Consider the following 13,200-nt stretch of genomic DNA (forward strand, 5'->3'; position numbering starts at 1 on the left):
TGCGGAATCTCATTTACTTAACGATTGATTTTTGGCTTACATGAGAACTTTCGGCTAACCCTAGAGTGTATTTCGCGAGAGACAATTTCCCCTCGCGAAATCACTACCTATCCTTATTACCCTAATGGCTTTTTCTCGGCCTGTCTCTGTTTTAGAACACTTAATCTAAATCTACTGAGAGTGGGGCGCCGTGCTGTCGTCACTCTACCTTGTTTACAAACATTTTCAGTAACTCATTTCTCGCACGTCGATGAGTTACCGACTCATCAAGTATCCAACCTCGGACTTTGTTCTGTTTTAATATAATTTGCTTACGGGTATCGGTTTTCGTCACCCAAGCCAAGCGGAGTTCGTTGGTCGTGCCAACGTCGAAAAGAAAAGTTCGTTGGCCGTGCCAGCGTCGAAAAGAATGCGGTAGAATAATGTGACGGAACCCTGTAGGCCTCTACGGGACGCGTGGGGGCCGTTACACCTCTCCACCTGAACAGCGTAAATCGAACCTGGAGCAAACTCCCAGATCGGGCCGACAATCAGAAATCGATGCTCCTAAAACAAAATGGGAAAATCAAAGTGGTAACTCAAAACCGCTTGCCGTTCGCGATTCGAGAGAAATCGCACCCTGTCGGGCTGGAAACGGTTCGCAGGGAGATTCGCAACACTTCAATGAGTTTCTGGATAGGATGAGCGGAAACCTCGAGATCGGCGGCAGAACCGTGGCGATAGAGAGTGGAAGCTTACGGCCATTATCAACAAAGCAGAAACCATAGAAGTAAATCGATCCGTAATCGTAGCGAGATGAAACGAACCAGAGAAACCAGAAGTAAAAGTAGGTAGAACATGAAGAAGCAGAGTTCGGTTAGAGACTTAAAAGCATGAATCTCGGAGAACCCCAACCAAGACTGGCTCGGCGTTCACAAATTTTCTGTTGTATATCCAATTATTTCGAATGCGTTCTCAAAGGTTAAAATCCGAGGGTCGCCATGAAATTCAAAACAAAAGTAACGCGACCCAAGGGCCCCTTGTTCTGGGCTCATGGCGATTAGCTTGCCTAAATTCAGCTTTTCTCATATTTATCACAAACCAAATTTCGTCCTTGTAAATATATAAATATTGGCACGTCATGCCAAATACTAATTGGTAAGCTTCTTTCGTTTTGTGTGAGATTGAGCCTATCATAGTTATAGGATAGGCTAGAATCCGAATTAATGTATGCCGTAGTGGGCATGAATAATGAGAAAACTTGACAAAGACTTGGTCAGAGACATTTTGTTAGCTTCTAGTAGTTCTGCCAGGCGCAGCTGGCGTTTATAAACATTATGATGATGTAGTAAGGAGATTAAGATTTGGCAAACAGCCGAGGTTTGCGCATATAATGTGGGATCGATTAAGTCGATTATAACTGGAGGTCTGCTCAAGGGTTTTGTTGACCGTTTAGTCTCTGACCAACATCCCGAAGGATAAGTTTTGAATTTTTTGTGAATCGGTTAATCGCCGATTCACAAAAAAATTTCCGCTACGGTAGAGTTGTGTTACGTTTAGTGTTAAACACAATGAAAATCAGGCATTTACAAAAGATTATTTGGAAAGTGTCAACAAATTTTGCTCAGTGTAGAATCATCGCCGTATAGCTATAAGTCCGAGCCCCACAGATTACTTGAAAATAAACGCACGCTAGAAATTATGTTGCTCACCGCTTGGGTTTGACTTTGACAGTGAGAGCAGCTTCCGCTCGTGTCGAAAAGAGAAAAAAGGAATTCATCGTGGCGAGTACAGAGGTGACTCCCATTCGATCCTTGTACGCCAGACGAATCAGTGCTTCACCAGAAAGTACGACTGTCTATCGGACAGTCTAAGTGAAATAATAGCGATCTGGTGACAATAAATTTTGAAGTGAGCCTTCCGTGGAAGCAGTCTGACAAAGGACGCATTGTAAAATCGTAATAGTCACGGCAAGATCGGAAAATGATTAGTGATTAGCAGTTAGGTTCCACACGTGTCAAAATTTGTGAGAGGAGGCCAACTGGGACAGCACATAAGAGACCGCTCCCAATAGTAAGATCAGAGAACAAATCAGTCACGTCCAGACCCGAGATGCACCGATTCACCATAAGTTGACACAAAATTGATGTCTCAATCATGTGGGTTAAACAATAATTCTGACGCAGGCACGTGGGCGTTTACTAGAAAATCGCGTTGGAGATTATAAAGGTCCCGAACACAGACCGGCGCGAGTGGGAAGAGACGGCATCGAACACGAGTAGAAAAGGCAGAGAACGTCAACGGTCAGTGCCAGTCGGTTTCAAGTCGTTTAGATCAGAACACGGTCGACGAAAAAGCTATGTCGTCACTTCCATGTCGTCAACAAAGATCCAGTTCAGTACGGAAGAGCATCTTACGGCGGTGAGCACGTTCCATATTGTATGGCGTTAATGTTAACTAAATGTTAAATAGTAGAACTAGTAGGGCTTTAGATTAAGAAAATCGACACTGCGTGTCAGAATGTTGGGGATAAATACACTTTGTACTGAAATGCTATTTGGATTCGTTGTGGCTTTTGTTTAGTGTATGCGATAACATTCCATGCACGGTAGTTTTGCTCTACCACTACCGGTAAATTGCAACATACTTTTTAAAGCTATTTACAATAAGAGGTTAACGAAACGGTATTCATACTTGATTTTGTAAAAACAAGAATAACAAAAGTTATTAAGCTTGCATTAAAAAAAGATACTCTTAGGAATGTTTTCATAAAAATTCAATTATTATCTGAATCGAAAAAGTAGAACCAAAGTTGTCTAAATTTCAAGCGCATTGCAATTTACAAAAGTTCTTGGTGTGCCGAAAATTCAATCTAGACCTTGAGCTTGTTCTTCAAAATGCTCATGGGGCTTGTACGATAACTGAAACTCCATTCTAGGGTAAAAAGACTGACAAAAGTAACTTTTCGCAGTAAAGTATGTTCATCTTTCGAAGCAATTTACGATTGAGGGAGCTCCGCAGCCGCAAGGTTGCAGAGTCCGCTTTGGTAAGCGGGTGGTCGTGAGTTCGAATCTTAGTAGAATCAGGCCATTTGGTTGTCAAAGAGCATGGGTTTATTTTCAGGCTCCCCACCACGTACCCTTCCTTCAATCTGGATTCTACAGTACCCCTGTTGACTCTCCTCCTTATAAAAATAAGTCCCTATTATAATAAAACTGGTGTGAGTAACATATGAAAGTTCTCTCCAGGGAATCGTAACTAGGCGATATTGTTAGGATGGACAGAGACTCGGTATAGTAGAGCAGTAAGCTTGAAACGGAAAGGTAGTAATTACACAAAAGCACTGATATGAATGATATCAGCAATTCACAGTTTTTCTAAATATTTCTATTGTCGCTTCTCTACAAAATTTAGCGAATTAGCGATTAGCGTTTCGAAGGCCAAAATTTTAGCGACGCTACAGTTTCGCTAACCAGCTCAAAAATAAGCGAAATCGCTAAACCGCTAACTAATTTTTAGCGTCGCTAATTAGCGATTAGCGAATTAGCGGAATGGTGCCCACCACGGGGTGGTGATGAGGAGAATGAGAATAAACCTAAGCATGGGTTATTCTCATTTTCCAGTCATTTGATAATCACAAATGGCCTGCTTCTTTAACAAAGATTCGAACTGCTTATCGAAGCGGACTCTGTAACCATAACCCTCACCCCCTTCAAGTCAGCCAGTATTTTACTAAAAATTAGCTTAAATTCGAAGTTATGACATGTTATCGAGACAGATGGTATTCGTCGCGAGCTAGTAACCGCAGTAACTTCACGGTATCAACTAGCAAAAGCTAAAAATAAGTCTACCAAATTTCCTTCTACGCTACACAGTATAATCACTTACCCTATGTCCAATTAGCTTTCCTCGAATAGATTCTCTGGTTTGTGATACAGGCACCCAACTCACATTAAGAGCAGTAGAATTATAACTTCTCGCAATTGTTTGCTGTGGAGCAACTTGAGGCATGTCTTCAGCGGAGTAAATAATTGCAGCATCACTCATTGGACCCTCTCCAAGGTCATTCATAGCTTGCACCTTCACTTCATATTGGGTATAATATCTGTCGAATGGAATATGAACAACTGCCCTTCCAACATTTCCTTGGCGTTTTAATATTTCTGAGGCCCATTCGCGTTGGCCAACTAGTCTGTAAAACACTTTGTAGTGAATATCAATGCTATTTTGCTCTTCAGGACGTAGTGTGTCCCAGGTGATAGTCAAATCACCAATTTTTCCACCACCACCTCCAACATTTCGTGGAGCAATATATGGTCTATCCTTCTGTGTGTTGTAAACTGGCGAAGGTAAACTAGGAATACTTGCACCTAGATCATTCACTGCTACCACACTGAACTCATAACCACAACCTGGTGTCAAATTACTGACAGTTGCTCGTCTTCTACCATTATAGCGATCAACTTCTTCTGCAATAACGTTTTGTGATATATTCACCCATGTTTTATTCCAATTGATTCTTCCAAGAATGTCATAAAACAAAATACGTCTTCCATTTTCAGTTCCATCAATCCATTCTAAAACTGCGTCGGTTTTTTTGATGTCAATTACTTTTATCGCTCCCGGAGCTCCAGGTGGACCCTGTACAAAAACAGTTGTTTTCGAAACAATTTGATTCACTGCTGATTTTGCAATACATTCATATTCTCCAGCATCCAATTGCGTTAAATTGTAAACTTCTAAGCTGTTATAACTAACTTTAAATTTGAAATTCTGTAATGGCTCATTCTCTTCATCATTAATATTCATTACACGATTATTGTGTGCCCAGAGAAACGCGACATCCAAAACCTCATCGTAACTCACATCGCATTTCAAATAAAGCATTTCATTCACTTGCTTAATTAACTTTGGTGGAAGTTGTTCAATAAATCGTAGTTCCTGTAATACAATTAGACGAGCTTTAGATTCTGCAACGCCTTGGGAGTTACTTGCAACGCATGTGTATAAACCTTCATCATCTCGGGATGTTGGTGATATCTGTAAAGTTCCTGTAGGCAAAATTCTGCGATGTCCTCCACTCCCTATAACATTACCATCCTTTTTCCATACAATTTTAGGTCGTGGGGCGGCTTCTGGATGACATTCAATACTTGTGTTGCCATTAGAAATGGAATATATTTCTGATTCTAAAGGGTTTTTCTTAAATGAAGGTTTCATAGATAATACACGCAGCTGCGCAGAAGAGTATACACCTTTTAGCTGATTGACTGCTTTACATTGATACATTCCGTCGTCTTCTTCTGGATCAAGAAAATTTATCTTAAGAACATTATCTTGTATTACATATTTGTCCTTGTTAAATTTGAAATTTTCAGTTTCCATCAGCTCTGCATTTTTGTACCATGTATAGTTGACATCTGGAATGGCAGAAGCCTCGCACAAGAACGTTACAGAACTTTGATAATCTTTCGCTTTGTCTTTCAGCGGTATCGTAAAATTTGGTTCCATTTGTACATTGACGAGAATGCTTTTGAACAGAGATTTTCTATCATTTCTTATCGTACAAATATATTCTCCATTATCATTGACGGTAGAGTTTTTAATTATTAGTACTCTGTTAAAGTTTTCTTGGTATGAATAGCGTGGAAGATTACCATTTAGTTTAGTCCAGTTATAAGATGGTACAGGATAGCCAAATGCCATGCACTCTAGTCGAATATCTTTACCAGCTATCGGAGCTTCGGGAAATTTTTTAGGAAATGTGTTCGCAAAAATCAAATCCTGATAATGCGGGTGAGATACTACCTGTAGATTGAAAAATGGGCCATTTCTACCGGTGTCACTAACAGTGCTTTGAACATTACATGAGTAGTTAGCCCGATCCTTGATCTCTAGTGACGAAAAATACAGCGATCCATCATGACTAACAAAAACACGTTGATCTTCTTCAACAAAGTTTGGGAAAAAGTCACGAGACCAGTAATATCGTACATCTGGATAGTGTTGAGGAGGATCACAATACAATGATTTACCCCAATTCATCTCACCGGTTTCTGAAGAACGTTGCAAATTAAATTCCAATATATATCCAAAATTCAATTCCACGCTTTCTGAAAGTATCCGTCCGAACATGTTTTCTGCAACACAGTGATAAGTTCCTAAAAATATAAAAAATAAAAGAATTGCTTTCAATTTTCTGTAAAATATAATTTCAACTGAATTGGGTTTGTGGCAACACAGCCCCAGGAACTGTCACGACTACATGTGTACGTAAACATACGCATCATCGTTAGTTCTTCCTGTTCAGAAATCGTATTCCGCGCGTTTATTTCGTTAATCTACATTCCCGTTCGGTCGTATCCGGTTTATCCACCGAAACGATTGTAGTCCTCACATTGGTTACCCCGCCGAGCATTAAGAATTCATTTTCGCGCTACAGAAAATACCATTAATATAACGTCTACAAAATAGTCGTCATTCGCCACGATGCAACCAGCAGCCATAGCAGCAGTTGTGGTTAAGTTACCGGATTTTTGGAAATCGGATCCTACGATGTGGTTCGCGCAAGCAGAAGCGCAATTTGCTCTGGCTGGTGTTACCCAGGATGAAACAAAATTTCATCACATCGTAGCAAAAATAGATCAATCAGTGATATGTCAAGTCGCTGATCTGATAAGGAACCCACCAGCGGAGAACAAGTATACTTCTATAAATGATCGTCTTATCTCTCGTTTCGAGCTGACACCTCAAACGAAACTCGAGAAGTTTCTTGAATCGTGTGACTTAGGGGATCTCCGTCCAACGCATTTGTTGGCCAAGATGTATGAATTATCAGCTGCACAAAACGTTGACGACGAGTTACTTAAGATGCTATTCTTACAACGCTTGCCATCAAATGTACGAACCGTTCTCAGTATAAACGATGTAAGCCTCATGAAAATAGCGAAGCAGGGTGATGAAATTATCGACTTAGTTCCTCAAGCCTCCCCAGTCGCATCGGCTTCGGCAGCTCCAGTTTTCGGATCACAAGACGACCTGGCTGAACAGGTAGCAGCCTTGACCGCTCAATTACGTCGCATGAAAGCAGGACAACAAAATGTCCGTTCACGCTCGACATCCCGACGTCGAAGCAATGACAATAACATTTGCTGGTACCATCGCAAAGTTGGCTCGCAAGCGGAGCAATGCCGCTCTTCGTGTAAATACTACCATCCAAATAACTAACATCGCGCCCACCTCAGACAAGCGAGGCGGGCGGTGTTCTTCAAAGTCATAGATTGTAAATTTTCGACGGTTCTTTATTCTTACGGTTTCTTATCGACACTAAATCGGACGTGTCCATAATCCCCGCATCCAGAGGAGATAAGTCAAACAGTCCATCGGCTTTTCAACTACATGCAGCAAATGGAGCTAGAATACGCACGTACGTTACCCGTTTCGGCACGACAGATTTAGGCCTACGACGCCGATTTTCGTGGAAGTTCTTGCTAGCGGACGTCACAACAGCAACCATTGGCGCTGATTTTCTGTCTAACTTCGGACTGATGGTTGACCTTGGAAACCGTCGTTTAGTCGATGATTCCACTAAACTACACTCAAAAGGTGGGTTGAAAGAAGCCGCAGTTTACGGTATAACAACAATCGATGTTAATCACCCTTTCCGAGATCTTCTTATAGAACACCGCGGAATTACAGCACCACCAGCAGTGCGTTGTGACATTAACCACGATGTGACCCACCACACCCAAACGAAAGGCCCCCCAGTGGCATGTAAAGTGCAAAGATTGGCACCGGATAAGTTACAGGTAGCAAAAAAGGAATTCGCAATGATGATGGAGCTCGGAATATGTCGTCCTTCGAAAAGCTGCTGGGCCAGCCCGCTTCACTGTGTCCAAAAGAAAAACAAGGAGTGGCGTGTTGTAGGCGATTACAGGAGCTTGAACCGAGTTACAGTTCCCGATCGCTCCCCCATTTCTCATATTCACGACTTACTCAACAACTTTCTGGGAAGAAAATTTTTCACCACATTGGATCTGGTACGCGCATACTACAACGTTCCTGTAGAAGAGTGCGACATTCCAAAAACCGCAGTGATTACACCTTTCGGATTGTTCGAGTTCACACGGATGCAATTTGGACTCTGCAACGCGAGTCAGTCGTTCCAGCGTTTCATGCATCGTGTTCTTGGGGACCTAGATTTCGTAGTCGTGTTTGTCGATGACATCTGCATCGCATCTACATCCGAGGAAGAGCACCATGAGCACGTCCGAACAGTATTTAATAGATTGCAGCGTTATGGACTTGTCCTCAACCTCGAAAAGTGTGAATTCGCACAACCCGAAGTAAACTTTCTCGGTTACCGGATAAATGAAAATGGAATCAAACCACAACCGGAACGAGTGAAAGCAGTGGTGGATTACAAGCGACCTTGCACTATTAAGGAATTGCGGCGTTTCCTAGCATTATTAAACGGATATAAACGGTTCATTTCCGGTGCTGCAGACATGCAACAAGAGCTTCAACGGTTGATTACAGGCAACCGAAAAAACGACACACGGAAACTAAAATGGAATACAGCGGCAGAAACTGCCTTTGAAAACAGTAAACATAGCCTAGCAAATGCCGCTTTGTTACATTATCCGGACCTTTCAAAACCGATGGGGCTGATGGTCGACGCTTCGGACACAGCGGCAGGAGCACTACTTCAACAATATGTAAATGGCACTTGGAGACTTTTAGGATTTTTCTCACAAAAGTTCTCAGATTCACAGAAAAAATATTCGGTCTTCGGGCGCGAATTAACGGCTATGAAGTTAGCAGTAAAATATTTCTGCCACCTCGTCGAAGATCGCGATTTCGTCATATACACCGACCATCGACCACTCACCTGTGCCTTGAACTCGAAGTCCAGCCACTTAGGGAACATACTTAAATGACGTAGTATTTTTTCCACGATTTTCAACCCCCCTCCCCTTCCCCCCTCGTAGCATTTGGTCACAAAACTTCAACCCCCCTCTGAAAAAACGTAGCCTTCCATTAACCCCCCCCCCTCTTCAGGTTTTGAGAAAAACGTACAAAAATACTAGAGGTAACTAAATACAAAACAAATTACTTGAAAAAAAATCATGTCTAATTCAACTTTTTTATCACTCATACACTTGTGACAGCATTTAATATGATGTTAACTTCGCTCTGGATTAATGTTTTCTGCTTCGAAGGGTTTGTGTTTTGTCACGAGAAGGAAATATGTTTATACAACTTCGCTTGATCTATACTGCCGGTACCCGGATAACTGTCCCATAATGAAAAACAACATGTTGAGAAAACGGCGATTTATAATTATCCGTGAATTTTCTGATTTCCAGCTATTTTATGCAATTACCAATGACTAGAACAGTTTCATGGCATCACAAGTTTAACGTTGAGAACAAAAAACCATGGGTGGAATTGGTTTTACGTTACATAACTTGAAAAAAAATAATATGGGACAAAATATGCGGGTACATTTCAAAAGTACACGCATATTTTGTCCCATGACATATAAATTCAACCAGCAACCGGCAGTATCGCTGGAAACGTAGTTTTTTACTACTGAAAAATAACATTAGTCTAGTTGATTAAATGATATACTTCTATATGCCTAAAATTATCCGATATACACTAATCTGGAGCAAAATTATATGTTCGAAGTTTGTATCACTATGCAGTGGGACTGTAATGCGGGTACTTTCAATATGGGATAAACACAACTTGGTATTTTTTCCATGTTTTTTCATACAAAAGTATCAATTTTAGATTTTTTTGGAAAATATGATAACAACTAAGTCGATTCCCGATGATAACTCAAAAGTGACAAAAATTAGTATGGGACAGTTATGCTGGTACCGGCAGTATATATCTGTAGAAAACACAACAAAAACTAATCCCTGCACTTATCAGCTATGAAAAGAAACGAGTATCTTGTAACTTTCACTACAGTGAAACCTCCAGGAGTCGATATCGAAGGGACCATCGACACAAGGAAATATCGACTCATAGAATAATTTTTTGAAGACGTCAATTATTCATGCAATAGATTGCACAGAACTGTGTACACTATTTTTTATTATTTTAAACTTAAGATATAATTCAATTTTAGTAGCAACTGGTGTCTAGAGTCAATACATGTTGCTTTGGGAATCGATCCGGGCCGATTGTTTCCGATATAGCTGCAAATTTGTTTGATATTGATAGACTTTTTATTCTATGAAATTGATTGATCATTTAAAATCACAATTCTGAAAAAAAATTCTTCAAAAATGTCAATGTGTAAAATATAGTATACTAAAAAATTACACGTTTTATTAAAATACTGTAATCGACAATGTTATAGATAGTTAAATTGCAGAAAAAATATACCATGTAAAAGTAACTTTTCCTTTGATAGCAAAAGTTAAAAAAAGGTATAAAAAGTGACAGCATTTTTATATGTCCATTGATTTTTAATACTATAAATCTAACATTTTTTGATAGCAAGTGTCAAAATTGATAGCAAAAGTTAAAAATAGGTATAAAAAGTGATGGCATTTTTATATGTCCGTTGATTTTTAATACTATAAATCTAACATTTTTTGATAGCAAGTGTCAAAATTTGCGAATGTTAAAATGAGAAATATAAGCGTTGTGAGCATCTGATAATATTTCTTTATTAGAGAGGCTTTTAAGTGATTTGCTTCTGCTATTAAATGATTTCTTGCTGGATCACAAATTTAGTTGGATAATATTGAAGCAAGATTTTTTACTAACTGTAGAGCTTCCAGTATTATTGCCCTAGAGATTGTTGTTTCGTCTAATTACGCTAACAAAAATCATCAAAATCCGATCTTGCCTATCACATTTTAACAACAGTCAGCACATTATTACTTCATTTCTCAGTTTTCTTCATCTTCTGCGGGAATTGAGATTCCATTCACTCTTTCACGCCAGAACTTAGAATTTGAAAACAACATTGGCTCATAGAAACCAAACAACTAGCATAGTTACTATTACCATAGGATCATCGAGCGAAGGAGGCATCGAGTAGTAGAAATATCGACTACTGGGAGTGAGTTTGTATGGGAAATCAAAGTGACTGAAAATATCTTCGAGTATAGGAAAATATCGACTTCTAGAAAGTCTCATGGAAGTTTGACTGTATTAAAATCCACAAAGAAACAACGATTTTTGTTTTCAAAACAGATTGTGTGTTTGGAAATCCAAGCGATTGTTTATGCAGTAGAGCTTTCAGAAGATTGCAGAATGCCACAGATAAAAAGATTTCGACAGCTCTCGCTGCAATACTTACATTTTCCCTGTAAAAAATCGATCTTTTAAAATAATAAATCCAAAACCCCCCCCCCCCCCCCTTGTCACAGCTCGTCACAAAACGATGATATTTAAGTATGGTCCCTTACCACATGAAGAACGGTATCTCGAACACATTTCGAGTTTCACTAAGTCAATTAGGCATATCACTGGAAAAGATAATGTTGCGGCAGATACGCTTTCATGCGTCGAAACTGTCGGTTTCCCATCTGTAATCAATTTTGACGAAATAGCAGAAAACCAGAAAATCAATCCCTAACTACAAAAATTACTAACTCATAAGAAATCTTCATTGCAGCTGGAACTGATAACATCCAAGCATTCTACACAACCAATCTATTGCGACACATCGCTCGTAGATCGGGCACGTCCCTATATACCTAAAGAGCAGCGGTACAATATTCTACAAAGCATTCACGGCCTTTTACACCCTGGAGTACGAGCGACCAGGAAAATGATTGCGGATAGATTCGTGTGGCCTTCTATGAATCGTGATGATGCCCACTTTGTTAAATCGTGCGTAGACTGCCAACGGTCGAAAATACAACGCCACACTTCGGCACCATTGCAAGCATTGTCGCTACCAACTGGTCGATTAAGACACGTGCATTAGCAGAAACGATTAGCACCGATGGATCACGGTCGGCAATTCGAATCCGAACTTTTTAATGAATTGTCCACACTACTTGGAGCCACTCGGATCCATACGACGGCCTACCATCCTCAGGCGAACGGTTTAGTTGAGAGGTTTCACCGCACTCTAGAAACGACAATCACATGTGTAAATGCGAAACATTGGTGTCACACACTCCCATTGATTATGTTGAGATTGCGCACAACTATCAAAGAAGACGCTTCGCGTGCCTGGGGAATTTTTTGACGTACCAGTAACCGACAGTAGTCGTTCGGAATTGATCCAGTCATTACGCCTGCAAATGCAACAGTTGAAACCAGCAGAAAACCACCTTAAAAAATTCGTGTTTATACCGAAAGACCTTAAAATCAGCAAATACGTTTTCGTCAGAGTGGACACCGTTAAGCGTCCGTTTCAAAATCCGTTATTGTAAAGTTATCCCGTTTAAAAAAACGCATATAAACAACCCGCATAAAAAGCGACCCCAGTGTATATTAGTTTTCTATATCATGTGAACGAGCTGCATTTTCTAAGCAAAACGTGATTTTCAAAAATTTTCTATCATTGTTCTTCTAAAACTGCTCGAAATCGCTACAATGACAGCTCGCCCATGTACTAACTGTCTTGTAGCGATTTTTATTCTTCATTTAAAAATCAAAAGACAATGATATAAAATTTAAAAAAATAACGTTTTACTCAGAAAATTATACCTACTCTTTTAGGTGATATATAAAAATCAGAAATCCGTGAATAGCTAAACAACCCAATTGCACAGACATACGCAACACATGGCAAGACATGGTAAACAAAATGTCGTACCTCTTTGTACAAGTTGAAAAATTGCCACGCTTATATCCATAGATTTTGCATTCAACTCAATTTGTAACAAAGCACTACAAATTGAAGTGAATTCGTGTTGAATTCCGAGTGATTTACATTTGGCAGTAAAGTAATCCTCAGTTGAAATTTATTCAAAAGAATCCACTTTCAAAGTACAATGCAAATCACTTGAATTAGCACCACTGTTTTAACCTAATGCATTTGTATTGTTTTGCACGCTATAAATGTAAAAAAAAAACAAAGATAGCAAACCTAGTGGCGAACCAGACAATCAGAATCATTGGTTTCTTTTCTTTTTCCTTTTTTCGAGTAGTTGAATTGGGTCCTAAAGTTTTACATGGCTTTCTAATTTTTATGTATCAGCTGAAGGAGTATCATTTTCTGAGCGAAACGTAACTTTA

At 39.8% G+C, this 13,200-nt stretch overlaps 1 protein-coding gene across 1 annotated transcript in view; it reads right to left on the reverse strand.

Annotated features, from left to right (window-relative positions):
• Positions 1-330: 330 nt before the first annotated feature.
• LOC129717113 (contactin) overlaps positions 331-13,200 on the reverse strand; it is a 79,374-nt gene continuing 66,504 nt past the window's right edge. Inside the window, exons 3-4 of the mRNA XM_055666956.1 lie at positions 3,868-6,140; positions 331-546 (exon numbers count right to left, since the gene is read on the reverse strand). Of these exons, the coding sequence (XP_055522931.1) occupies positions 331-546; positions 3,868-6,140 (2,489 nt within the window). The remainder of the gene's footprint in view (positions 547-3,867; positions 6,141-13,200) is intronic.

Source organism: Wyeomyia smithii, chromosome 1 (assembly GCF_029784165.1).
Source record: "Wyeomyia smithii strain HCP4-BCI-WySm-NY-G18 chromosome 1, ASM2978416v1, whole genome shotgun sequence".
Classification (NCBI taxonomy): Eukaryota; Metazoa; Arthropoda; class Insecta; order Diptera; family Culicidae; genus Wyeomyia; species Wyeomyia smithii.